The sequence below is a fragment of the Alligator mississippiensis genome, chromosome 5 (assembly GCF_030867095.1).
Source record: "Alligator mississippiensis isolate rAllMis1 chromosome 5, rAllMis1, whole genome shotgun sequence".
NCBI classification, from domain to species: Eukaryota; Metazoa; Chordata; order Crocodylia; family Alligatoridae; genus Alligator; species Alligator mississippiensis.
In genome coordinates this window covers 197901485-197925484 of record NC_081828.1, presented here as the reverse complement: position 1 = coordinate 197925484, position 24000 = coordinate 197901485, and the positions used below count along the sequence as shown (strand labels likewise).

The following is a 24000-nucleotide window of genomic DNA, read 5'->3' as shown; positions in this document are numbered from 1 at the left end:
AAGGAGCTAAACCCTGGAGAGCCCTAAGCGCGCTCCCACCCGCGTGCTGTAACAGCACAGACACAAAAGGGGGCAGGGAAGGAAGTGGATCCTTTTTAAACACTAGGTTTTTGGTGGTAACCACATTGGTCTAAGGGCACAGGCTGGCCAGGGTCTTTGAGTAGATGTGATAGTTGTGTATTGAAGCAGGTGAAGCGTAGTCCTATGCTTACCTGGCAAGGGCAACACCGTGAGCACGCAGGCAGCTTCCCTAGTCGCACCTGGGGCAGACGGCTCTCCTGGCACGCGGACGGCACCTGCCCAGGTCCTGTGTACAGCTGCCGGAGCAGGAAGGTCTTGGCTTTACGCCCACTTTATGGAAAGGGGAGACTCCTCCCCAGCAAGCAACGCTCTGGGCTTGGGCCTGCGCGTAGGGCGCACGCCAAAGGGTTTGGAAACATCTGAAGCCCCAAAAAGGGGCAGAGGACACTTGCGGGCGCTACGGCCACTTACGGTTCTGGATGGACTCGTGCATTTAGAAGTTAATTTGTCTTGCAACACGGGCAATGTCATTAAAAGTGATCTATTTATTAGACCAACTCCTTTCCCCTGCCCTATAACTTTCATATTTTGCCGAGGGAGGGGACACGCTGCTGGCGGTCCGCGCTGCCTTTCCTCAGCCCCCGCACCACGGCCTTTCCCGGGGCGGAGGGGAGGGGCGGGGCGGGGCCCGGTGCATCCTCCCACGCAGGTGTCCCGTCCCCGCCCGCATCCCCGCGCACCCTACCCTGCCTGCGGCGTCTCGGCCCGCCCTCTCCTCCTGGTGCGCTCCCATTGGCTGCTCACGCCGCCCGTCAGCGGCGCGAGGGGGGGGGGGGGCTAGGTGGCTCCGCGCAGCGCTGTCACACGGCGGCAACGGCCGGTCCTTCCTCCTCGCCCTCGTCCTCCTCGCCCCGCAGCCCCGCGCCCGCCCGCCGCCATGGAGCCGCACCCGGCCGACAAGAAGCTGTTCGAGAACCTGTCGGGGTCGGGCAAGGCCATCGGGGTGCTGACCAGCGGCGGCGATGCGCAAGGTACGCGGGGACCGGGGCCGGGGCGGGCGGGCCCCGGGTGGCGCGTGGCGCGGCCGGGGGAGCTGCGGCGCCTTCATGTCCCGGTGCCGCGCTGCGGGACCGGGGATGCTGCGGGCAGACGGGCGCTCCCCTTCCCGTCCTCTTCCCCTTCCCCTTCCACTTCCCCCTCCTCTCCCCTCCCCTCCCCGTCCACGGCCCGCCACGTCCGTCCCGTCCCGGGGCGCAGAGCCGGCGCGGCCGCCTCCCGTGTGTACGTGACCCGTGGCCAGTCGCCGCGGATTGCGCCTCCCTGCGGAGCTCAGCCCACGCCGGACACGTGCAGCGGGCGGGCGGCGGGAGCACGAGGCTCATCCGGAGCCACTCCGAGGGGCTCCGCCCTCGCCCTGCATCGCGCTTTCCGCGGGGAGCGCTGGCCGCCTCGCGCCGAGCCGCCGCCGCCCGTCCGGCAAGAGGCTGCGCCCGCTCCTCCCTTCCGCATGGCTGCGGCTTATGTAAGAGAGCAGCAGTAGCCGCGGCTCACGGCTCTGACACGGCTTCCCATGCGCCCCGAAACCGCGGGCCTCGGGTGCCAGCATATGGCCGGCTCCTGACGGCGCCTGCATCCTGCGGCGCTGCAGTGCGGGCCGGGCGGGGACTTCCCCCGCGCAGCGGGAGGTGGATGTCGTCCAAGAGGCAACTTTGTTCCTCTTCTTGCTGTGGGGAGGAGGAGGAAATAAATCCGAGTTTCTGGAAGGCCTCTTTGTGCGGTGACATCAAGGGCAGGATGGATGGATGGATGCCCGTCGCTCTCATTAGCATGCTTAAGAAGGGGGCTGAAGGCTGGATGTGCTGCCTCCCACTTCCATCATCACCGTCCTGGGCAGGGAGGGGAGCAGCCATGGCTCTGAGTCCTGACCTTTCAAGGTCGTTTAGACTGCAAGCGGGGCAAATGGATGATTTAAGAAAGAGAGATAATGTTGTGAAGGGAGAGCTGGGGAGTTAAATATAGAACCAGGCCACCTCACTGGATCTTCAGGAGAGCTGCTGCAGGGACACATTTAGTGAGTTTTTAAGTATTTTATACAACTTTCCATCCACTGTTTCCTCTAATTCCTTGCATATTTTCAACACAAATCCTATCTCTTATGAGGAAACGGTAAAGGACATCTTAGTGACACCTGTTGGATTTGAAGAGCACAAACATTTCTCAACACTTTACCATGGTTACCAGTGTTTTCACTCATGCTCAGAACTGGGTCTTGTTTTATAAAAACTGCGGTCCAAAATAAATCTTGTTTGGTGTTTTTAGGTTACACAAGTTAAAGTCGCCTTTGTACTTTCTAATAACTGAAAATGAAACCTTGGTAAGTCTAACGTGTGAAGTAGATGTTGAGTTTTAAAATATGTCTTCCTCACATCTACAGGAACTAAACTTCTTGGGCAGCTCTACACATGCAAATGCTCCAGGATGTGTTTACTCTAGAGTAATTTACTGAGTAATTTAATTTAGAGTAAACCCACCCGGGGCAGATGTCTACATGTGCCAGGAAGCGGGAACAGATTTGCTGCTTGTGGCAGGAGTGTGCTCCTGCCCCTGCTGGCCCTGTACTGGCCCCCTGCAGCAGCCAGGAGGAGCTCTAGGCTCCCCCAGGGGCTGGCAGGGAGCACAGGACTAGGAGACAGGTGTCTCCTGGCAGGGCCTGGGAGATTGCTTCCTGCCCCCAGGAACTCCCTACTGCTGGGGCAGGCTCCACCACTGGAGCCTGGGCAGGGACAGGGCCCCTCTGCCCTGGCAGCAGGGAGCTCCCAGGCCTCGCTCTGCGATTGCAGGGCCAGGGCTGGGAGTAAGAATCTCCCCAGTCTGCAGTTATGGAGCAGGGGCTGGGAGCTCCCTGTTGTCGGGGTAGGGGGACATTGTCTGCACCAGCTCCTGGGGGCAGTGATCAATCTCCCGCTTTTGCTGCCTAGCTGACCAGGAGCATATTTGCTCCCAGTCGGCTGTCTACATGTGCCATGTGGCGCAGTAAGTAATTGTAAGTAAATTTGTTACTTGTATTTACAGGTAGCAAATTTACTTTCGATTAGAGCAAATTACTGCAAAGTAAGCATCTGCATATGTAGACCAAGGGTAGGCAATTATTTCGGCTAGAGGGCCCCTTAACAAGTTGCAGAGAGCCGCATGGGTAGTAGCCTTGCCCCTGGACAGGAGTCCTGCCCCCTAACTCCTGACCTTTGCCACCAGAAGTCCCTCCCCTTGCCCCCAGAAATATTTGTTTTGGAAGGGAGGGCTGCCATCTTGGAACCAGAAAAAAAACAAATCGTACACTAAAAATCAAACACCACCTATAACAAGTTTTAATTTTATTACAAAAAATATTTCTCATGATTTGTGTTTGCATACTGTATATAGGGGGATTGCATAATAACTCAAAAATGAAGTTGTTTGTGGGGTGTGGTTGGGGTGGGGGGTTTGTGAGAGGTTGTGGCTGTGTGTGTAGGGGCATAGAATATGTTGAGGAGTGTATATGTGTGGGGTTGTGGGGGCAGAGTGTGGTTGTGTGAGGGAGGGTGGGGGGGTGTGGGGGTCTGCCACACACTCCCCCAAATGACATTCATCCTCCACAGCCAACAGGAGCAGCAGGCAGAAGTGCTCAGGGTGCTGGGGCCCACGAAGGTGCTGGTGCACGGCTCTGGACAGTGCTGTGAGTGGGGGCAAGGAGCATAGCCTCCCCTGCCTGCCTGTATCGTGGGAGCTCCGACTGATGTGCACACAGCTCCTGTGCTCATGTGGCACCAGGGGAAGTCCCGCGCTGGAGCCGGCTGCCTTCTCCGACCCTTGCTGTGCAGGTCCCATGACTCCGCAGGGAAGCAGGGGTGGCTCTCCACTTCTGGCAGAGTCCAGGGACCTGGGCAAGGAAGCCTGGGGAGGCAAGGAAGCCAGCTCCAGCACAGGGCCAGATAGAGGCAAGCTGGGCAGGGTGTCCTCGTTCCCGCGCATAGCACTGTCCAGAGTCAGGCACCTGCACCAGGCACAAGCACCCTGAGCGCACCCACCTGCTGCTGCTGCCAGCAGCAGGGGCTGCATGCCATGTGGGGGAGTGCGTGTGGGGTCCCCCCACCACTCTAATCTCCCTCACCCACACTGCTCAGCTGAGCTCCATGGCCCCCTTGGGTGAGGGCTCTGTGCTGCTGCCAGCCCTAGCCTGATGCTCCTTGCCTCTGCCCAGCTGCAGCTCCTCCCGCCCCTGCCCATCCGCTTCCCTACCTGCTGCCTGGAGTCGGTGGGATGCCAGGCATGGCAAGCAGGTCCCCCCATGGCAGTGGCAGCAGCATCCCTGCCCTGAAGTGGCTGCTGGCTGGGCAGGGCCGGGCCCTTCCACCCATGAGAGTGGGAATGGCGCAATATGGTATGTTGGAGGGGTGTATATGTGGGTGCCTTTCTCTCACCCTCTTGGGAGGAAGGACTAGGCATGATACAATTCATTGGTGGGTGCCTGCAGGCCAGATGGAAGTGCCTGGTGGGCCGGATTCAGCCTGCAGTCCATATTATGCCCGCCCCAGTGTAGACGGTGACACTTGCTGCACAGTAATTTATCTCAGGCAAAGTGTCTTGTGTAGAGATGCTCCTTGAGAGGTTTTTTGGAACTATGTAATACATTTATATTAATACACGTTCACGGGATACATCATAGCATCTCCCTGGAATGGATAGGACTTATTAACAGAGCCTTTAAGAAGTTTGTAGTGAGTGATTTAATTTAAATGAAAGGTGTATGTGATTGTTGGTTGTCAAGTGTTAATTGTAGTATACATGCCAGTATACTATTTTTGGTGTCCCAGCTATTGAATGGGAGAATAAATCCGATACTTTAATAATTCTAATATAATAAAGGGCTTAATCTGTCTGTCTATCTGTCCATAACGCTTTTGGGCAAGTGCACATGTGCGGTTTTAAACTTGGCACATTTCTGTGTCCCAACAGGGAAACAAAAAATGGTGCCAAGTTTAAAACCGTGGCTTTTGCAGTTGCTTCTCTGCAGCCAGGAGGGACCCCTCCCCCAATGGGCTGGGTGGGCAGGCTGGGGCTGGGCTGGCTGGGAGTGCAGTCGGGGCGCGGGAGTGCGGAGTTGATGGGCCAGGAGCATGGCAGGCAGTGGCGCTGGTGGGGGCAGAGGAACAGCCCCCAACATTCACTTTACCCCCTGGAGCTGCCCCTCCCAGTGCTGCCACCTGCATGAGAGGGGGCACAGGGCTCCGGGCTTGAGCCGGCCAGGCATGTGCACGTGTGCAGCCTCAGAGACAGCTGGCAGCTCCCTTCCACCTCGCCCCTGTTCCTGGGAGGCAGTGGTGGTGCGGAGTGGTGGGTGGTGGTGCTCCACCCTGCCTGTCTCTCCCCCTGCATCATTCTTGACAGACAATTGGCTAGTTATCAATAATAATTCTATTAATTGATCCTTTTTTTTTTTTTTATTAAACAGTAAGAGAATTGGTTGTCAGTGGGATGGACTGTATTATGCACAGCATCCCAGCTATGGCAGGTGCAGCTTATAGGAAAAGGAGAAGAGGGTTTGTAAGCCCCAATTTTACCCTGAGTCTCTGGGTCTGGCAAGATATGGCTTAGCCATTGGCATAAAGTACAACAGCTGCAAAGGTCCTGTATTTTATGCTGGCTGCCAAGTGACTGCTAAGGCCCTTTCTCATAATTGTTGGCTGCTGGTAAAGAAGGGCATCTCATAGTCCGGGTGCACAAGAGCTGCAACTACAGCAGTCGGAAATTTCCTGCATGGGGGGAATTCTACACTGGTTAGGATGGGTAGGTTTGTGGCTGCTTTGAGCAGCCAACTAATGTGGCCACAGACTGGGTGAAAATTGGGACTGAGCTTTAAAATTGCAGAGAAATGTAACCACAAAATAGAATTTTCCAGTAACTTCAAGAAACTGACATTGTGGAAGATAGTCTGAGTAAGACAGGAGAGCATGTGAATTGCTTATGCAGGTACACAGTAGTGACAGTCCTGATTTTTTGACTTGGAAACTGTTGGTTGAATTCATGTACCATTGGCCTCGGGTATGCTGAGGTGTGTGGATTTTCTTTCAATGGGTATTGTCTTTTTTTTTTTGTCACGAAGAAGAAATGAGTTATTTTGTATATTTAAAAAAATAAATGCATGGAATCCTTCCATCCTATGGAATCCAATCCAATAAAAACAACATAATCACGTGATCTTACTGCTTGTCTTAAACAGGCAATGTGCTACTTATGTGCTACTTCAATTATGAGTTTTTCAGGATTGAACCTATATCATGTCCTTAACGTTTTGTAAAGCATGTAATGTATTTTGAGCATTTATAAACGATACCAAAAGAGCTAGTCCTTAGATTTTACAGTTCTGGGGTTATAGCTCTGTATGTTATAGTTCTGTACTAGGCAGACATTTGTAGACATTACTGAATTCTAAAACCTTATATTGTCTCAGTTCTTTATGTCCCCAGAACTGTAGAGCTTGTGTATGTTATTTATGGTTGCAATGCTTTGTTGTATATACATTACATGAAGAGAACTACATGGAATTGTTTTAACTCTTATTAGTAAAACTTGAAAAATATTTTTGTCATGCTAGCTTTTACATCTGTATTCTAAAGGAAATGGACATTGTAGTTAATAGAAACTCCTTTAAATTTTTCAGCATATCCAGCGTCTTGGAGAAACAATGCTTATGTAATATAAATGCCTTACAATAAAAATTATTCTTTCAGAGGTGTATAGCATAATATTTTTAAATATTTGAGGATTCACATGAACAGGTAAAGTCTAAATGCCCCCAAACTATTACAGTGAATAGAAGCTAACAGATACAGATAGTGTGGAGGAGAGGAGGGGGATGGGGAGGTGTTTGAGTTGTTTTCTTTTTACGTTCCATACACACGCAGTACAGAGATATACTAGTAGAGGTAATTTGACAATGGAAGTCTCTGATCAATTAAATATAGAGATTCTTCAGGGCTTATAGTATTATTTGTAAAATACTTTTCCTTATTTTTTTCAGTTAGATGCAGTATATTGTTGCATGTTTGTAAACCAAACAGTGCAAAGCACAGCTAACACAAAACAGATTTGTGTTTTGGCAGTTAGTTTTCATTTTTTTAATTTCTGTCATTTATGTTTTTCTCTTTGCCTCAGAGCTGAGTTCTTTCTGGGCACACTTATTGTCTTCTCCTGTTTCATCACTTTTGTATTATTTCCTTCTATATTCATTCTGTTTCTCATGCTTTATTCAAGTCTTTATCTGCTTAGCTTAATGTCATTTTCTTCATTTGTCTATTCATTGTGGATTTCACTGTACTAAAAAACTGAGGACTTGGCTCAGGCATGCAGCCCTGCTCAGGGCAGCAATTGATTTTTTTTTTTTTTTTATCCCACAGAAGTCAATGGAACTTAATTCCATGCTTAGAATATTAAGTATTAAGTGTTTTCTTGAACTGGGGCCACAATGCAGGGTTTTCTGGTCATCTTCAAATTTCATTTTCTTTTAAATTGTTTAATGTGTAAAGGACTGCCTTTAATTCTGAATGTTCTTGTTTTTCCCAGCTAATTATTGTGCTGTTACAGGACGTGGAGGGATAGCTGCAAGGTGGAACACAGCATGAATATTCACTTTAAAAGTATTTTTAGGACTTTTGATATGTTAATAACCTTTTCAAACAAGAATGAGCAAATAATATTGATATAGAGGATGCTAGATACTCTCTGTTGTGTTGCAGGCATCATGTAATGTCTCATCTGATGTCTCAACCATGCATTACTTAATAGAACAAAAAGTACAGTAAGCCTTAAAAGCTATCAACAGTTTAATGTAAAAGAAAATTATAATTCCAAAGGATTTCATATGATTGCCATGTTTATAATAGTTGTTTTTATTTGCAGTTATGTATTTAAGCCACTCTTCAAATCCCTTCTGCCTGTCATCTTACTGAGTAATTAAGCACAACCATATGACTGGCTGAGTACATCCATTTTTTTCCAGTAATAAGCATATAACTGTTTCATGGATACTATGATACTACACATGTTGTATGAAGCCAGAATTAATTAAATGTTGCATTGGACAAGTTTTTTCACAAGAGGTTTCATAATGACCTTCATAGATTTGTATAATTGAACACACTGGCCATTATACTGAGGGTTAGATATTTAGTAAGTGTTTAAAACCATACTTAGGTTTTATTGACGTAGATTTTACAGAGGTATCAAACATTAACAGATCCTTCAGTGCCTCCTACTTTTGAAGATCTGGCCACTTCTTAAAATTCAGCCAAGTTACAAACTCCAACTTACTGTGAAGATACAGAAGTAAGTTAATAGTTTTCTACTTTTTTCTATTTTGGTAGTAGTGTTGCAACAGTAGCGGCCCAATCCACAAGCTGAGAACCCCTGACCAAAGGGTGTGGATAGGCATTGCATTTTTAGCAGAAATACCACTTTCCTGCTACAAACTGCGGGTGCACAGGCATTCGTAGACTCATAGCATCACGTGGTTTCTTGCAGAGGAAACCTAGCAGATCTGCACTGCCTCCTCATGCTCTCCCCAGACCAGAGTGACCTTTTGATCACCTTCAGGTGCAGGGAGCATTTCAGTGCTGCTCAACTTCTCTTGATCGCGGAGGAGTTGAAAGCACCTTCTGATGCATGATAAAGTGCAGTTAGCTTTGCTGATGATTTAATCACACTGACGACTCATGTTCATCTTGGAGTCCACAATGACTCTGAGATCCCTTTCCGCTTCTGTGCTGCTGAGAGGTTCACTTCCCAGTCAGTAGGTGTGCTGGATATTTTTGCGCCCTAGGTGCAGCACTCTGCACTTGTCTTTCTTGTACTGCATCTTATTGTGTACTGCCTACTTTTCCAACCTGTCCAGGTCTGCCTGCAATCGTTCCCTACCTTCCAGAATGTGCACTTCACCCCACAATTTAGTATCATCCGCAGACTTGGACAGAGTCCACTTCACGCCCACATCCAAGTCACTGATGAAGATATTGAAGAGTACAGGTCCAAGGACTGAACCCTGCAGGACCTGACTACCCAAATCCTTCCAGGTTTATACTGACCCTTCTACTGCCACTCTCTGGGTGCGACTGCTAAGCCAATTTGCCACCCACCAGACCATGTAAACTTCTTTGTCATAGCCTCTTAATTTACGAGAATAGGATGAGATACCGTATCAAAGGCCTTGCTAAAGTCCAACAAAATGACATCTACCTGTACTCCTCTGTCTAAGAATTTTGTAATCCTGTCATAAAACGAACCCAGATTGGTCAGGCATGATCTACCTGCTATAAAACCATGCTGGTTGCCCTGCTGCATTGTTTTTCCTGCTGGACTCCCACAAATATGATCCTTCATAATCTTTTCAAAGGCCTTTCCAAGGATGGAGGTGAGACTGACTGGCCTATAATTACTTGGATTCTCCTTCCTCCCCTCCTTGAAAATAGGAAACACGTTGGCCCTTTTGCAGTCCTCTGGGATCTGACACAAGCGCCACGAGTGCTCAAACAGCCGTGCTGGTGGTTCTGCTATGACACTGGTCTGCTATGACACTGGTCCTTCAGTACCCTCGGATGCAGCTCATCCAGGTCTGCTGACTTGAACATATCCAGTCCATCTAAGTGATTGCACCAAGTCAGCATCGACAGTTGGTAGGCTGGTGTCCCTCTGATGCTCATCTGAGAACTCATTAGGAGACTTATCTTGAGCCATGTTCAGGCACACTGAGGCAAAAAACTCATTTAATAGCTCAGCCTTGTCCCTTCTGTCTGTCACTAGTTGCTCCTCCTTGTTCAGTAGGGGTCCTATGCTGCCCTGCACCTTCCTTTTGCTTCCTACATACCTAAAGAAAGACTTTTTGTTGTCTTTAATTTGTGTTGTCAGCCTCGGCTCTGTAGTTGCTTTGGCCTTTCTAACTGCCTCCCTGCAAGTGCGGGTCAAATAGGTGTACTCTTCCTTGGTAGCCCCCCCCCCTGCTTCCACCACCTATATGCCTTCTTTTTTGCCCTTAGGCTTCCCTGGATTTCCCTGTTTAGCCAAGGAAGTTTTTTGGCTTCTTTCCCCCTTTTCCCTCATATTGGGATAGTCTCCCTCTGTGCCTGGAGGATCGCTTCTTTTAGGAATGACCACCCTTCCTGGACTCCCATCTCGCCACTACTCTTCTCCTGCAATGCGTCATTGTACCTTTTAATTGGTCCCCTGATTTGATTCAGAGATTCAGCCACCGAATTAGGACGAATCTCCTCTGAATTGAATCACCACCCAAAGCTTTGTACAGTCTTACTATTTAAGATTGACAAAAAGGATAGGTAGTTGTTAAGCAAAAGATTAAGGTAACGTTCCCACAGTATAACTGAACAACAAATCAATCATTGTAGTTTATTCAGTGGAGAGCTTTGATTTTAAGTGTGTGCACCATGAGCGTGTTCTATTTAATAACAACTTTTTGTTGTATTCCCAAATAAAAAACACTTAAGGAAACTTTAAAGTCATTGAAACTTTCACCTTAATTGTTTCAGTGATGACGGGGAGGTTGGCTTTGGTAGGTTGGTTGGTAAGTATTTGCCTGGCAGTGTCAGACTATGTAGACTCCTTCCACAAAAGATATCTTTTCTTTATTTGTGAATTTGGACAGTTAGGTACCTTCACTGAGTGATTTGATTATTGATTTATGCCCATCAGATGCTTCATATCTACATCAGCAACAGACACAATTTACTGCCCTTGATGACTAATTAAATGTACTGATTTGGGGAATTAAAAATGCTGAGTTATATTTTAGTGCTGTAGGATATCTAATAGCTATACCCAGCCAGTACAATTTTCATTTATTTGAGAAGACTGTCAGCTTCCTTATGCTTTGCTGTATCATAGTTGTTTCTTATGCTTGTAGGTTGCTGGTGATTGTCTACATGTATCGAATCTACTTTAGCTACATAGAATTGGTTATTACTAGAGGTGCATCAATACTTCGGTCCATATCCTATCGGCACTGTTGAAAGGAAAATTGCCATAATCAGCAATTGGCTTTATTTGGCCGATGTGGCCAATAATATCGCCAATAAATGCTGCGTGCATGCATGAAGTCTCAGCATGCACGTGGCCAGTGCGGCAGTTTGCAAAGCACCGTCTGGCTGGTAAGTCTGTGGGGGGAAGGGGCGTGAGGGGGCAGATTGAGTTCCCTGTGGTAAGGGAGGGAGTGGGGCTGGGGCAGGGGTTTGGGCAGGTGTTGCCCAGCTAGGATGGGGCATGGGACAGAGCCGCGACAAGGTCGTTCGGTGAGGCAGCTCCTGCTCACAGATCTGGGGGGCACACTCCCACCATGGCTCCCTTGCGGATGTGCATAGTGGTAGGATCTGCCCCACTTTTCCCCGCACTCCCCAGACAAGCCATGCGGCTCCATCCCACTCCCCGCCCTGGCTGGGAAGCACCTGCCTCAGCCTCAGCCCCAGCCCCACTTCCTTCCTCACCACAGGGGCCTCGATCTGCCCCTTCTCCCACAACAGACTTACCAGTTGTACACTGCTCTGGAAGCTGCTGGGCTGCATATTGGCAGTTATGAGTAAGATTGTCCAGTGTAGATAGAGCTATTTTAAGAGGCTTCACTTCTTTTCTTTTCTTTTCTTTTTTTTTTTTTTTTTTTTTTTTTGACGCTTGGATTGACTTTTTGAGAATTTTCTCCAAAATGATTGTATGTGACATGTATAACTTAACAGACAAAGTATATTAATACTTTAATATTATTTTACATGAGTATAACCCAGGGGTAGGCAACCCCTGGCACAGGTGCCAGAGCATAGTACATGAAGGCATTTTTCTTGGCATGCGTGCTTTGAAGCAGATGGCAGGGAAGGAGCTGGGGCTGTGCTGCCAGGATTGGGTTCCTCTTGTCTCCGCAGCCATCCGCTCCTGGCACACCAATATCTTACAAGTCGAGGTTACAGGTATATTTGGTATAACCTCTTTCATTCAACTATCTCCATTTGTCAGACATCTAGGAGGAAGCCCTGTTTTGAGCTGTTTGGCATGCCTACGCAGGGGAGTAAAATGTCAATGCATTCCTTTTTCTGGTCCTCACAGATCTAGGCTCAGGCACAGAGTAGCTGCTGTTCATGTCCTACTCTTTCTTTCTCAGGTGGGTTGGCTTTGCCTCTGCTGGCCGCTCCCCCCCTCCCCCCCCCAAACACATAGTCTGTGCTGCTGAATTGTTTGGAGGCTGAAGTAACATGACTTAGATATGGCACAGGTTGTTTTTTTTTCAATTTCCTTTTGAGCAAAGGGGAGCAGGGACTGAATTTTAATGAGGTGTATGCCATCCACTTGCAAATGATAAGAAGTTGCACCAGCCTTATGCTTTTAGTTGTCTGTTCTGATCATATCAATTTGATTGGCTAATGAGTGTCCATGTACTTAGGGTAATGGAGCAAATAACTCTTTCCTCTTCACATTCAAGGGCTAACTGCATTGTCAGTATTTAGGTTTCTCTGAAATATTTGACAATATTTTTCCCCATTTAGAAACAAGTTGTAGTTTCCTAATCTTTGTTTTAGTTTGTTTTTATTGACAAAGATATTTCAAGTTAATAGAAAACCTGGGTAGTTACCAAATTTAGTAACAACATGAATTTACTTTCTCTTCCTAGGTATGAATGCAGCAGTACGTGCAGTAGTGCGCATGGGAATCTATGTAGAAGCCAAAGTGTATTTTGTGTATGAGGTTAGTTTTTATATTTTCTTTTAACTTTTGAATATGTTTGCATCTTGTTGCAGAAACTTCATATGGAGTTTAAAGGTGTAATGTTGATGTTGTTGCTTGTAATTATAATCTGTGATTTACCTTGTAACTTCCAGGAGATAGTGTGTTTTGTTTTTTTAATTAGTTTATGAAGTTTGACTCCTGGTTCTTGGTCTTGGTTTCCATACATCATCAGAGATTGGAAATACTGAGAGCTTCTCCATCACAGAGGATGGAATTGGGCTCAGCAATGGCTTATTTATCTGTGTCTGTTATGCTACATGGCTTGTCTATTACTGAGTAGAAGGGCTTCAAGTTTTTAAATATTTGTCCTCAGAACATTCTTGCAAGCTGGAGAAATGTGATTAAACTCATTTTGAAGATGGGGAACTTGGGAGGGCAGTGGGGGGGGGGGGGGAGGGGGAAGGGGAAGGGGAAGGGTCAGTGACAAGGAGAGTGCCAAACTGGTGCTGTAATCACTGGACTATTTTTTTTTTCACATGTTAAGGAGATGTGTTGATAGCCTGCAAAAGCAGAAGGCCTTCATTTTTCTTTAAGCACCAGAATTTTTTAGCACCAGTTGATGAGTGTATACGTGTGAAGTGTCCTACACATGGGTCCTGGAAATTTCAAAGTGTCTAAGTTTAGAGGTTTAATGGGCAAAATAAACCTTTGGTTTAGGTTAAAATGTGGTATGACATTTTTCCTAACTAGAGCTGATTTCACTGTTGTCCCTAGCACACATTCATTTAAAGGCACCATGGGATCTGGTTTCCCACTCTCAAGAGTCATACCTCCTGCTATGTCAAATGTGCATGGCAGGCAGCATGACTTTGGGATCAGGATCAGATCCCAGTTTCACTCTTACTAATTGCCAGTGCATGGGAGGGCATCCAGGGTAGGGTTACCATATTTCCAGTTGCAAAAAAGAGGACACCTGTTGGGGGACACCTCACTCCAACCCACAGCTCTCATTCCTGCTGCTTGCCCTCACTCCCAACCCACAGTCCCTTGTTCCCCCAGGCTGTGCTGCTGATCCTCAGTCCCAATCTACCCTGCACTCCCAGCCCATACCCCCCTACTCCCCCAAGCCCTGCCAGAGGGGGCCCCAGCTGCCCCCATCCTGACCAGACTGGAGTGCAGCGACTGCAATTCATGTGGCCAGTAGCAGAAAATATCTGGTCCCAGTGCGGGGAGGAGGGGAGGCCTGTGGCTGGGGCTCTTGCACTGTGCCAGGCGGCCTGGCCACAGCCCCCTGACCCCTGTTCCCCAGGCAGTGTCTCCTAGCCACCCCGCCCCAGTGAGCATGGGCACTAGCCCCTGTGCTGTCAGCCTGGGCATGGAGTTCCCTGCTGCCCTTAAAGGGCCCTCCTCCCCTGCCCCTTCCCCCACTGGAGGGGCTGGCACTTTGCCCCAACCTCAACCCTTCAGCCTCTGTCTCCCACAGACCTATGTGCATTCAGCTGCTTAGGTGTGTGCAGACACATGTGGTGCTTCGTGCCTCCAGTTGTCTTTCCCCAGCTCCCACCAGTGGAACAAAGTAAAATCCCATACCTTTGTTCAGATTTCAAAAAGCTGCCTGGACAGAGATCAGAGGACTCAAAAAGAGGGCGTGTATGGTAATCCTAATCCAGGCTCATGATTCTGAGCTCCCCCTGCCCTGGCAAATTGAAAGCTGGCTGCTTGCAGCCAAACTAGACCCAGTGCAATCCTGGGGCAAGGACCAACAATCTGCTTAATGTTGGCACCAGCCCCCAGACTACTTTGTGGCTGGTTTGAAACCCTGGTGCATTTTAGGGCCAGGACTAACTATCAGATGATTGTAAGCATAAGCCTGAGGGTGGCCCTGGACATGTCATGTGATTCATTTAAGGTGCCATGCAAACCAGTCATAAAACTTATCTATGTTGTATGTGGAACATTTTTATGGATGGTTTGCCATTTAAGGTGCTTTAAATTGGGTGCCTACGTAGCACCCTTGGGGAACCTGTACACGTGACTGACCTCTGCTCTGACGCATGCTAATTAGTACTTGTCTGCTGGGGTGTGCTAATTAGCACGTTCCAGTATGATCCGTGTCATGTGTATTCACCGTCCCTATGTTTCAGAATGGTGGCGGAGGTGCTTTAAGTAAAGCTCGTTGAACAAGCTTTAGTTAAAGTGCCCCTTCTGCCATTTTGAAGCGTGGTACCCTGAATGCATGTGATACTGTGGCCACTTTAATTAGAGCGGCTTTCAGACCCACTGTAATTAGAGCACTCCCCCCACCCCCACCCTGGAGCATGTATATAGATGTCCCTACTGTTTATGCTGCTGTTAACATTTAAAACGCAACATAAATGTAACATTTGAAGGGGGCCCTATATAATATAAATAAAACATAGTTATAGCAGTTTCAGAAAATACAATTTGTTGTTTTATAATTATGTAACAAAGTTCGGTTTTTAAATATGGTTATTTATCCTTTTTATGTTCTTATGAGTTTGTTTGTGGAGTTTATCACCTAGGCAACTTTAAAATGCATTGAAAAGCAAATGAGCAGAACACAATACTCCAAAAATCTTTTGTACCATGCTGCCATAAGAAATAGTGTCATAATAGCTAGGGTGCTCATTAATTTGAGAATACCTAGAAATTCTTTTGTCTCACAGCTATTTTGTAGCTGTTTTGCAAGAGCTAGGGCGTTTTTTGGGGGGAGGGGGTTGGTTTATTTTTGGTTTGGGGATTTGTTTGTTTTTTAATCTAATGGGGAACAGGGGAGGGAGGGGGGCAGGAAGGAGAGGGGGAGGGAAGGGGCGCAGTGCAAAAGAAGGGGGAGCAGTGCATGCAGAGGCAGCGCACACCACTCAAAACCAGAACCTGGCCGGCCGAAGCCACTATTGCCTGGCTGGATCGCCACTGCCGCAGACCCTGGGAGGCCCTCAGGACCCCAGGTAAGGGTGGGGAAGGGACTCAGGCCTCTGCCCCACCCTCCCACCATTCTTGATGAACAGTTTGCTAGTATAAAATATTAAAAAAGTGTTAAAATATAAAAATGATGTGACACAAAATTTTAAAAACAAAACTGGATTTTAAAGCAAGTAAGGAAAATGTCAGCCCTTTATTTGGAAACAAAGCAACAGTTGTGATGCCAGACTTGTTAAAGTAAATACATTATGGTTTGCAAAACAAGGTTATTCTTGGGCTAAAAAAGTTGCTAAAATTTCCCACAATTCTACTGGCTAAAGAACTCATTAGATCACAAATGTTGCTCTGTTTCCAAATAAAGGGCTGACATTTTCCTTACTTGCTTTAAAATCCAGTTCTGTTTTTAAAATTTTATGTCACATCATTTTTATATTTTAACACTTTTTTTATATTTTATACTAGCAAATTGCTCATCAAGAATGGCGGGAGGGTAGGGCAGAGGCCTGCGTCCCTTCCCCACCCTTACCTGGGGTCCTGAGGGCCTCCCAGGGTCTGCGGCATTGGCGATCCAGCCAGGCAATAGTGGCTTCGGCCGGCCAGGTTCTGGTTTTGAGTGGTGTGCGCTGCCCCTGCATGCACTGCTCCCCCTTCTTTTGCACTGTGTCCCTTCCCTCCCCCTCTCTTTCCTGCCCCCCTCCCTCCCCTGTTCCTCACTACCTCCCCTCCCTGTTGGCTGTTGATGGTGGAAGGGGGGGCACCAGCCCCTGGCTCCAAAGAGCAGACCCAGGGCGGGTGAGGCCTGCGCTGCTGGTCTCATTCCCCCGCTCCATCCCCTCCATTATGGTAGCACTCTGGTCCCCATTGTCCCCCTCTGTCTCCAGGGCCCCTCAGTCCCCTGCCCATCAAGAATGATGGGGAGGGTGGGAGGGTGAGGACAGATGCCTGTGTTCGTCCCTCCCTGCCCCCCCCGCCTCGGTCCGGGGCTGGGGCCTGGGCCGTTACCCCCCTGCCCCTGCCATTTGGGGCTGGGGCCATTCCCCGCCACCCTTTGCTGCTTTAGGCTGGGGCCAAGCCCACTTCCCACTTCTACCCCACTGATTTGGGCTAGGGCTGGGCCATTCTCCACCTCCCCCCACACTGCTTTGGGCTGGGGCCATTCTCCCCCCACTCCTCCCCCTCCCCCCCGCTTTGGGTCAGGGCCAGGACCAGGGCTGGGGAGTTCTCCCCTTTACCCCCCCCCGCCCCGCTGCCTCAGGCCAGGGCTAGGGCTGCTCCCTGTCTCCCCCTGCCACTTCCCTTCCAGCCCCTCAGTCTCCACTGTCATGGCGGTGCTCCACTGTGTTCTTGTCTGTGTAGGGCACTGTGATTGGCTGTTGAGACAGCCAGTCAGAGTGTGAATAAAGCATTATGGACAGACAGACAGACAGATTTAGGCTTTTAAAATATTAGAATTATAAAATATATTATATTTTTATATTTTAACATAGCCAGTATTTAGAGTAACTTATATATAAAATAAACAAAATATATTCCCATTTGGAAATATATAGTCCTGTAATATTAATATATTCCTTTAATAATATATTCCTGTTTGGAAATTAACCCATCTGTTTGGTTTATAATCCCAACTGTATGACTTGTTGGAGTAGCTGGTGTGAATAAAGAATTGGGTCCTGCATCAAGATGACAGGGCAAATAGGGAAGAACCAAGAAGCTGGGTTCTTAGGGCTTAGGGCCAGATCCTGAACCATGACCAAAAGTTACACTGTGCAACTGAAACATCAGTTTCCAAAGGTGTCTTAACATTCCTATGTACTAGCTTGATCTTGGTGCTTCTGTGTGTATGGGCTGTGTTGATGTTCCCTTTTTGTATGTGTTGTTTTAGACACATTCTAGGCTATAGTGAAAAGGAGAGGCCAAAAATAAAGCTGAAAATCAGTGAGATAGATGCATGTTCCATTTGAGCTCCTTTCTCCCTGCTCCAAAGAGTTTAGCAATAAAGACATGGTGTGCAAAAGCCCTAACATCATTTCTGAGAGTAGAACCTTGACCTTATTTACAAAAAAGTAGGAAGTAAATATTTAGTTCCAAGTCTCTTTAAAGTGTAAGGTAACTGGTCCTTATATCCACTCTTTTAGAAGAACATTTCCACTTCCTTATAGCTGTGTGGGAGAACAAACCATCTGATTTGGTGATTCAAAAAAATGCACTTCACCGCTTCTTACCAGGGTCAGGAACTGTTAGCAAGACAAGGTGCTGTGTCAATATTGCTATGCTGTTACAGAGTCATTCTAGGATAGTTTGTTGCAGCAAAATTGTTCAAAGAACTTTCTTCACTTTTTTTTCCACATATTCTGTTTGACTACCTTGTTCCAAGATGTTTGCAAGAAAATGCAAAGTATTTTTTTTACTAGACCATTTAATCCACATAAATGGATAGTGGCTGATGTTTTTTAGTTTGTAGCTTTCCCAATGCTTTCTAAGAGAATTCAACTCAAAAGGAGAATTGGAGATAATCATGTGCAAGTTGCTACAATTTGCTGACATGACCATACAGAAATTGTGAGGTGAATATTGATGTAAAAACAATGTGGCCACTGTGGGGTTGAGCAGTGATTCCATTACATAGGAAAAGACTGTCTCGTTTACATTTGTCTAGATCTGGGACAAATAGACCTGTGACGCATTCTAAGTAGGGGATGTGAGTGTGGGAAAGGAATTTATTTTTAATCTAACTCATTCAACACTGGAGTGCAAGTAGCCTCCACATTGTTGAGGCTCAACATGGTCTTTTTTTTTTTAATTTAAATATAAAGTCACTTTTTCTTTCATAGCTGCATGCATAAATGTATGCTGTTGCTTTTAAGGAATGGAATTCAACTAATATATAATTTTCAGTGCTTTGGAAACAAATGCTAAGAGCAGTAATATTAACCAGTTTTACTATTATATGTTATTACAATAGAATTTAAAGGCCCCAGTCATGACATTGTTTCCCAGTGGAAAATGTGCCTTTGCATATCTGTAGCACTTTTTGGTTTTAATAGTCCAGTAAATTATGCATTTAGGAACCTTTGTTAAATATGGAACACAGCATTTTAAATAAGCACAGTTTTGAAAGTGACCATGTTCAAAAAAGTCATTTCAAAATGCAGGTGAATTATCTGAGAATTCTAATGACTTCATTGACACTTTAGCGCCTGTGCATATTTCAGTATATATTTCATAGTTCTTTGAAACTCAAACTGCTAGAGAAAGTGAGAGAAGAAGAAGGAGGGGAAAAAAGGAATAGAGCTGTAGCTGTATGAGATGGAAGTATATTTAAAAGCACCAGACTGTTTCAAATGGTTAGGTCAGAAATTCACTTCTGAATACCAGAAGTAAAATTTCTGTATTCATTAACTGGGATTAAGTGAAAAATTTTAGGCTCATTAAGGATTAGTTGTGCAAAGTACCTAGTGAGAGGTTCTGAGGATTTTAAACCCTTATAACTCAGTGACTATACCTTAGGGCTAAGTACAGACAGTCAAAAAGCTCAAGCCTGAATCAATTCAGTCTTCACAAGTTAGTCTAAACTGTGCAGATTGAACCTATGAGCAAGTGAACAGACATTCCCTTTTGATTCTGGAAATGCAGCCACATGCCTGCAGTGGCCCAGGTCAACGGCTGGGGGTGCTAGAGAACACCTCCCTGCTCACCTGGAGCAGACAGCTTGGGTCAAGGCTAGCCTTCCCACCCTGTGCGGGGAGGAGTTGCAGGGGGAGGTGCAAAGCAACCTGGAATGCTGGGGGACTGTGAGTTAACTTGAATCTGCAGGGGATCTGGGACAGAAGTTCAGCAAACCAATTTAGCCTAAATCAGTAAAGTCTGATACTGTATCAATCCAGATCTATCTTAAAGTGTTTTGGGCCATTTTGAAACCAGGTTGTGCGCACTGGACTTCTGTTGTGTTATAGATTTGAACGGGTTTCCAATCACTTATACCAGTTTATGTGTAATTTCAGTCCTTAGCCTAGAAGTCTGGACAACATAATCCCCAGTGAATTCTTGCCCATGTACCTAAATTACAGAACTTTGTATAATTCATGTTGATTGGCAGTTTTTCACAAACAGCTAGCACAAGGGTGTATGTTGGCAGAACTCCATGGGAAAATTTCCACTATGGCCATCATTCTGTGTTTTGTAATCAGTAAAATGGTTTCTTTATTTTCCTGAGCACTAGCAATTGTCAGATGAGCCCACTAATTAAAAGAGAATAACTGTATAAATAAAAAGCTACAGTCTGGTATGCCATTCCAGGGAAGGGGTCAGTATATTATTTTTTATATGCTTTCCTCCTAGGAATTGAGAACAGAAGGTGAGGTTTTTCTCAAGATTTATAAGTATACACTATTCCATATGGATCTCAGAGTATCTGCTAATTATCATCACCCCTATGCTCAACTGTAGGCCAGGCTAACCGAGGCTGCACTCTGCTCTTTCTCTTTTGATTAGAGTTAGGAATATAGGACTGTAAGGGGCCTCCTGGGCCATTAGTCCAGTTCAGTTCATTTACCAAAGGATTGCTCAAAATTGTCACTTCAGACCTTCCCTCACAAGTACAAGGTTTGATATGTGAAACACCAATATCACTCCATAACATACCATAGCTAACAGCAGGGGAAATGATGGCTGTGCCAGTGTCATCTCACTCCAGTGATAGGGAAGTAGTTGATTGATGTATATTCAGAAGATTCTAGGAAAAGGATCTACACTACAGAGAAAGGCAGAAATCCTCATGTACATGCTAGCAAAACCTAGGAGTAAAATTCCTTCCTGACACCACATTTGGAGATTGGTATGATCCTGATCAGAAAAACAAGATTCTCTAGGCAAAAATCTCTCAGTATTGGCAGGAGCATCAGTCAGACACTGTCTTAGCTGTGACCAGTGTCTCAATACCTGCTCGGCTCCAGGAGCCAGTAGCATTCATCAGTGGGAAGAAATTCTTTTCTGCTCCCAACTGATGACCAGAAGAAGCCCTAAAGCAAGTGATTACCAGACTACAAGACGGCTAACCCTATAGAATCATAGAAAATTAGGGTTGGAAGGGATCTGGGGGGGTCATCTAGTCTAATCAACCCCCTTCTCAAAGCAGGACCCTCCTCAGCTAGATCATCCCAGCCAAGGCTTTGTCTAGCCAGGTCTTGAAAACCTCCAAGGATGGAGATTCCACAACCTCTCTGGGTAACCTGTTCCAGTGTTTTACTACCCTCCGCTCTTTTACTACCCCAGCCTGAGTCTTTACTAAGAGCCTTGTTACTTGGGACACTTCATATGTGTTATATTTAGATCAGGTGTGTCCAACCGATTTGAATGTGAGGCCGGATCATGAACTTTTTATCACCCAGTGGGCCAGCAGGAGCGGGTGCTCGTGCAGCCTGTCCAGTCCGGCCGCAGCCTGGGGGCACAGGGGTCAAGGGGTGCTGCCTGACCCTGCCGTGTCCTCCCTGCCACATGGGCAGCCTCGAGGATGCTCCCACATCTGTGCACCTGGGCTCAGCAGTCAAGGGGATATGTAGGGACTCTACAGGGGGGTGCGGGATGTGCAGGGACACCCCCCTGCTTCCTTTCCCCTGGGGCAGCCTGAGCCCAAGCGGCAGGGGTCCCTCCCTCCCCAGGGCCCGTGACTCACCACCTCCAGCGCGATGTCTGCAGGCACAGGGGGATGCAGGGAGGTGGGAGCGGCACTGGCTTCCCACCCTGACAGCCACAGCAGCAGTGGCAGCAGCATCTCCCATAGGTCTGGCCGCAGCATCCCTCCGAGCCGGCATCTGCGCCTGCCTGCCCACTGCAATGCGATCTGCTCCAGCCCACGCAGCCGGTGGGGACTGGCGCAGGGTGGGGCTGGTATGCAGATGAAGGGGGGGGCAGGGCTAGGAACGGAAACCCTGCATTGTGGGAGAGGGGAGGAGCTTGCATGCAAATGAGGAAGGGAGGGGTGGGGCGAGGAAGGGACACTGTGAAATGAGGGGGGAGGGGCGGAGCCGCACCGCATTGGCAACATCAAGCTGACGCTGTGCGTGTGGGAACCTTGTCTCTTCCCTAGCCCTTCAGCAGCCATTAGGAAGCTGCTGAGGGACTGGGGGAGGGACAAAGGGTGGGAACAAAGGGTGTTTCCCGTCGCAGCACTACGGGCCACAGAAAATGGCTTGGCGGGCCACATGGCAGCCCGCGGGCCTTACGTTAGACAAACCTGATTTAGATCATAGTCAGCGTTAATAAGATTTGGTAAGTTTTCTGAGCGTTTTCATATTAATGCTTACTATAATCCAAATATAGTTTGTAGTACCACACCTCAGCCAGTTGAAGAATCCGGTGTGGTCCTAGGCATGAGACCTGAAAATCACCTGGTTTTCAGTCTCAGGCCTAGAATCTCACCAGAGCCAGTTGGAGACTCCTGTGTGGTCCTAGGGCTGGAGCTGGTTGTGGGTTCCACCCCTGGGATCTCAATCAATCATATTATCTCTGAGAAGCAGTCCCATGTTAAGGCAATGCATGATGTTTAATATGATTGGGAGATGCTCCTCCTTTGAAAAGGTGTAACTCTACTATGTTGCGAGAGCACTTAGCATGTATTAGCCTGCTTGAATGCTAAGATGCTAGCATTTTAAGTGCAGTTAACACATGGTGTATGTAACCTGTAATGACCCCTAAAGCGTTGAATGTAGCATGGAAGGAGTGTAACAGTTCCGAAGTCCAGTTTTTTGTTGTTTTTTTTCTTGTGCCTATTGCACCAATGTGTTTGGAGGTTTAAGTAACCTCCTTATGAAACTGAATAAGGGTTTCCTTTCAGTCACATCTTCCTGCTTCTTTTGAAATGTATAGATGTCCTGTGATTAGAGTTAAGAATAATGTGGCAATTGTGATACTGGCCGTGTCTACAGCGATGTTGCTATGGGACCATGCTTCAGTACTTCCTTTTGGAAGTACTAAAGTATGGCACAGTACTGTTACTGCACAGGTAGATTTCACCACTCGTCGCTGTCATGGTACACTATACATGGGGAGTGTGCCGCTACAGCGACATAACGGGATCATGTGTAGACGTGTGATCGTTGTGTTGCTGTACCCTGCTATACGGCGACATAGTGTGTTGCTACACCACTGTATGGTGACGTGTAGACATGCCCTGTGTTGGTTTGAAGCATTTTAGGAAAAACTAACTTCTAGATGAAATCCCACTTTACAAACCTGAAACTAGTACAAAATAGATGTCATGTGGTCAGTGCTTAAATAAATAAAGAATGTCAGAGAATTTTTTATTATCAAAAGCTTTCATTATATTTGATCACTCTTCTACAGTGTTTCATACAAAGCTCTTGTCATTCCAAGTTTATTTATAGTGTGTCTGCCATTGACATAATTATAATTTGAACTCTGTGTTCTTCCAAGTTTTTGTAAACTGGCTCTCATGCGTGCACCAGTTGGCAAGATGAACTGATTTAAGAAAAAACAAAGACAGTAGAGCTACAATGGATCTTTAGTTTTAACCTTGGGCAAGCAGTAGTAACTAGTTTGGTCTCTTCAAGAAGAGATTTTTTTAAGCATTGTGTCTCAGAGGTGCCCTTTGAGATAATTGCACCAGAACTCATTATTTTTGTAGTGGGATGAACATGCTGCATTTTTTTTTATTGCCAAAGGCAATGAACAGCTGTCATCCAGACAGCTCCATCCACTTCATGTCCAACTTCCATCCTTCTTGTAGAGAGACCATTGGCATGCAGCTCCTGCTGTCCCTCAGTGCCTAAATGAAATGATAGAGGCTTCTTGTCATTACAGAAGGTACTATGGGTTGTGCTTTACTCATTTCCAAAACTGTGTAGGACCCAGTAATAACCTATTCCTAAATTAGCTTGTAAGCCATTTTAACTTTGAATAGTCTTCCAGATGTACTTTGTCTCATGGTTTTTCCTCTGGTATGGTATGTTTGTTAATCATACATGATTTAGCTGTTTAAAATTGCTTATATGTGATCAAAGGATCTGGAAGGATTCTCCTGGGTTTGTTTTCCTGGTACAAAAACTTACCTGAAGACCCTGAACAGACATTCATATGTGGCGCCCTGAAGAGCGTATTTTGCTTCCTGCTTGGCTTGAGCAGCAGAGTTCAGCAAGCAACAAATTGTCTCCTGGGGGGGGGGGGGGGGGGGGGGGAGGCGAATAGCACCCTGGGATGCTGGAGAACTGTGCTATGGCTTCTCTCAAAAGAGAACAAGTACAGACATTTTGTCTCCTGAGAGAAATT

The 24000-nt window shown here is 46.9% G+C and overlaps 1 protein-coding gene across 3 annotated transcripts in view; it reads left to right on the top strand.

Moving 5' to 3' along the window:
• Positions 1-857: 857 nt before the first annotated feature.
• Positions 858-24000, top strand: part of PFKP (phosphofructokinase, platelet) — an 88977-nt gene continuing 65834 nt past the window's right edge. For 2 of the 3 annotated variants that reach the window (XM_006268139.4, XM_059729165.1), the window contains exons 1-2: positions 858-1052; positions 12716-12789. In XM_006268139.4, coding sequence (XP_006268201.1) covers positions 959-1052; positions 12716-12789 — 168 coding nt within the window. In that variant the 5' untranslated portion in view covers positions 858-958. The remainder of the gene's footprint in view (positions 1053-12715; positions 12790-24000) is intronic. The other variant, XM_006268138.4, reaches the window with a different exon arrangement.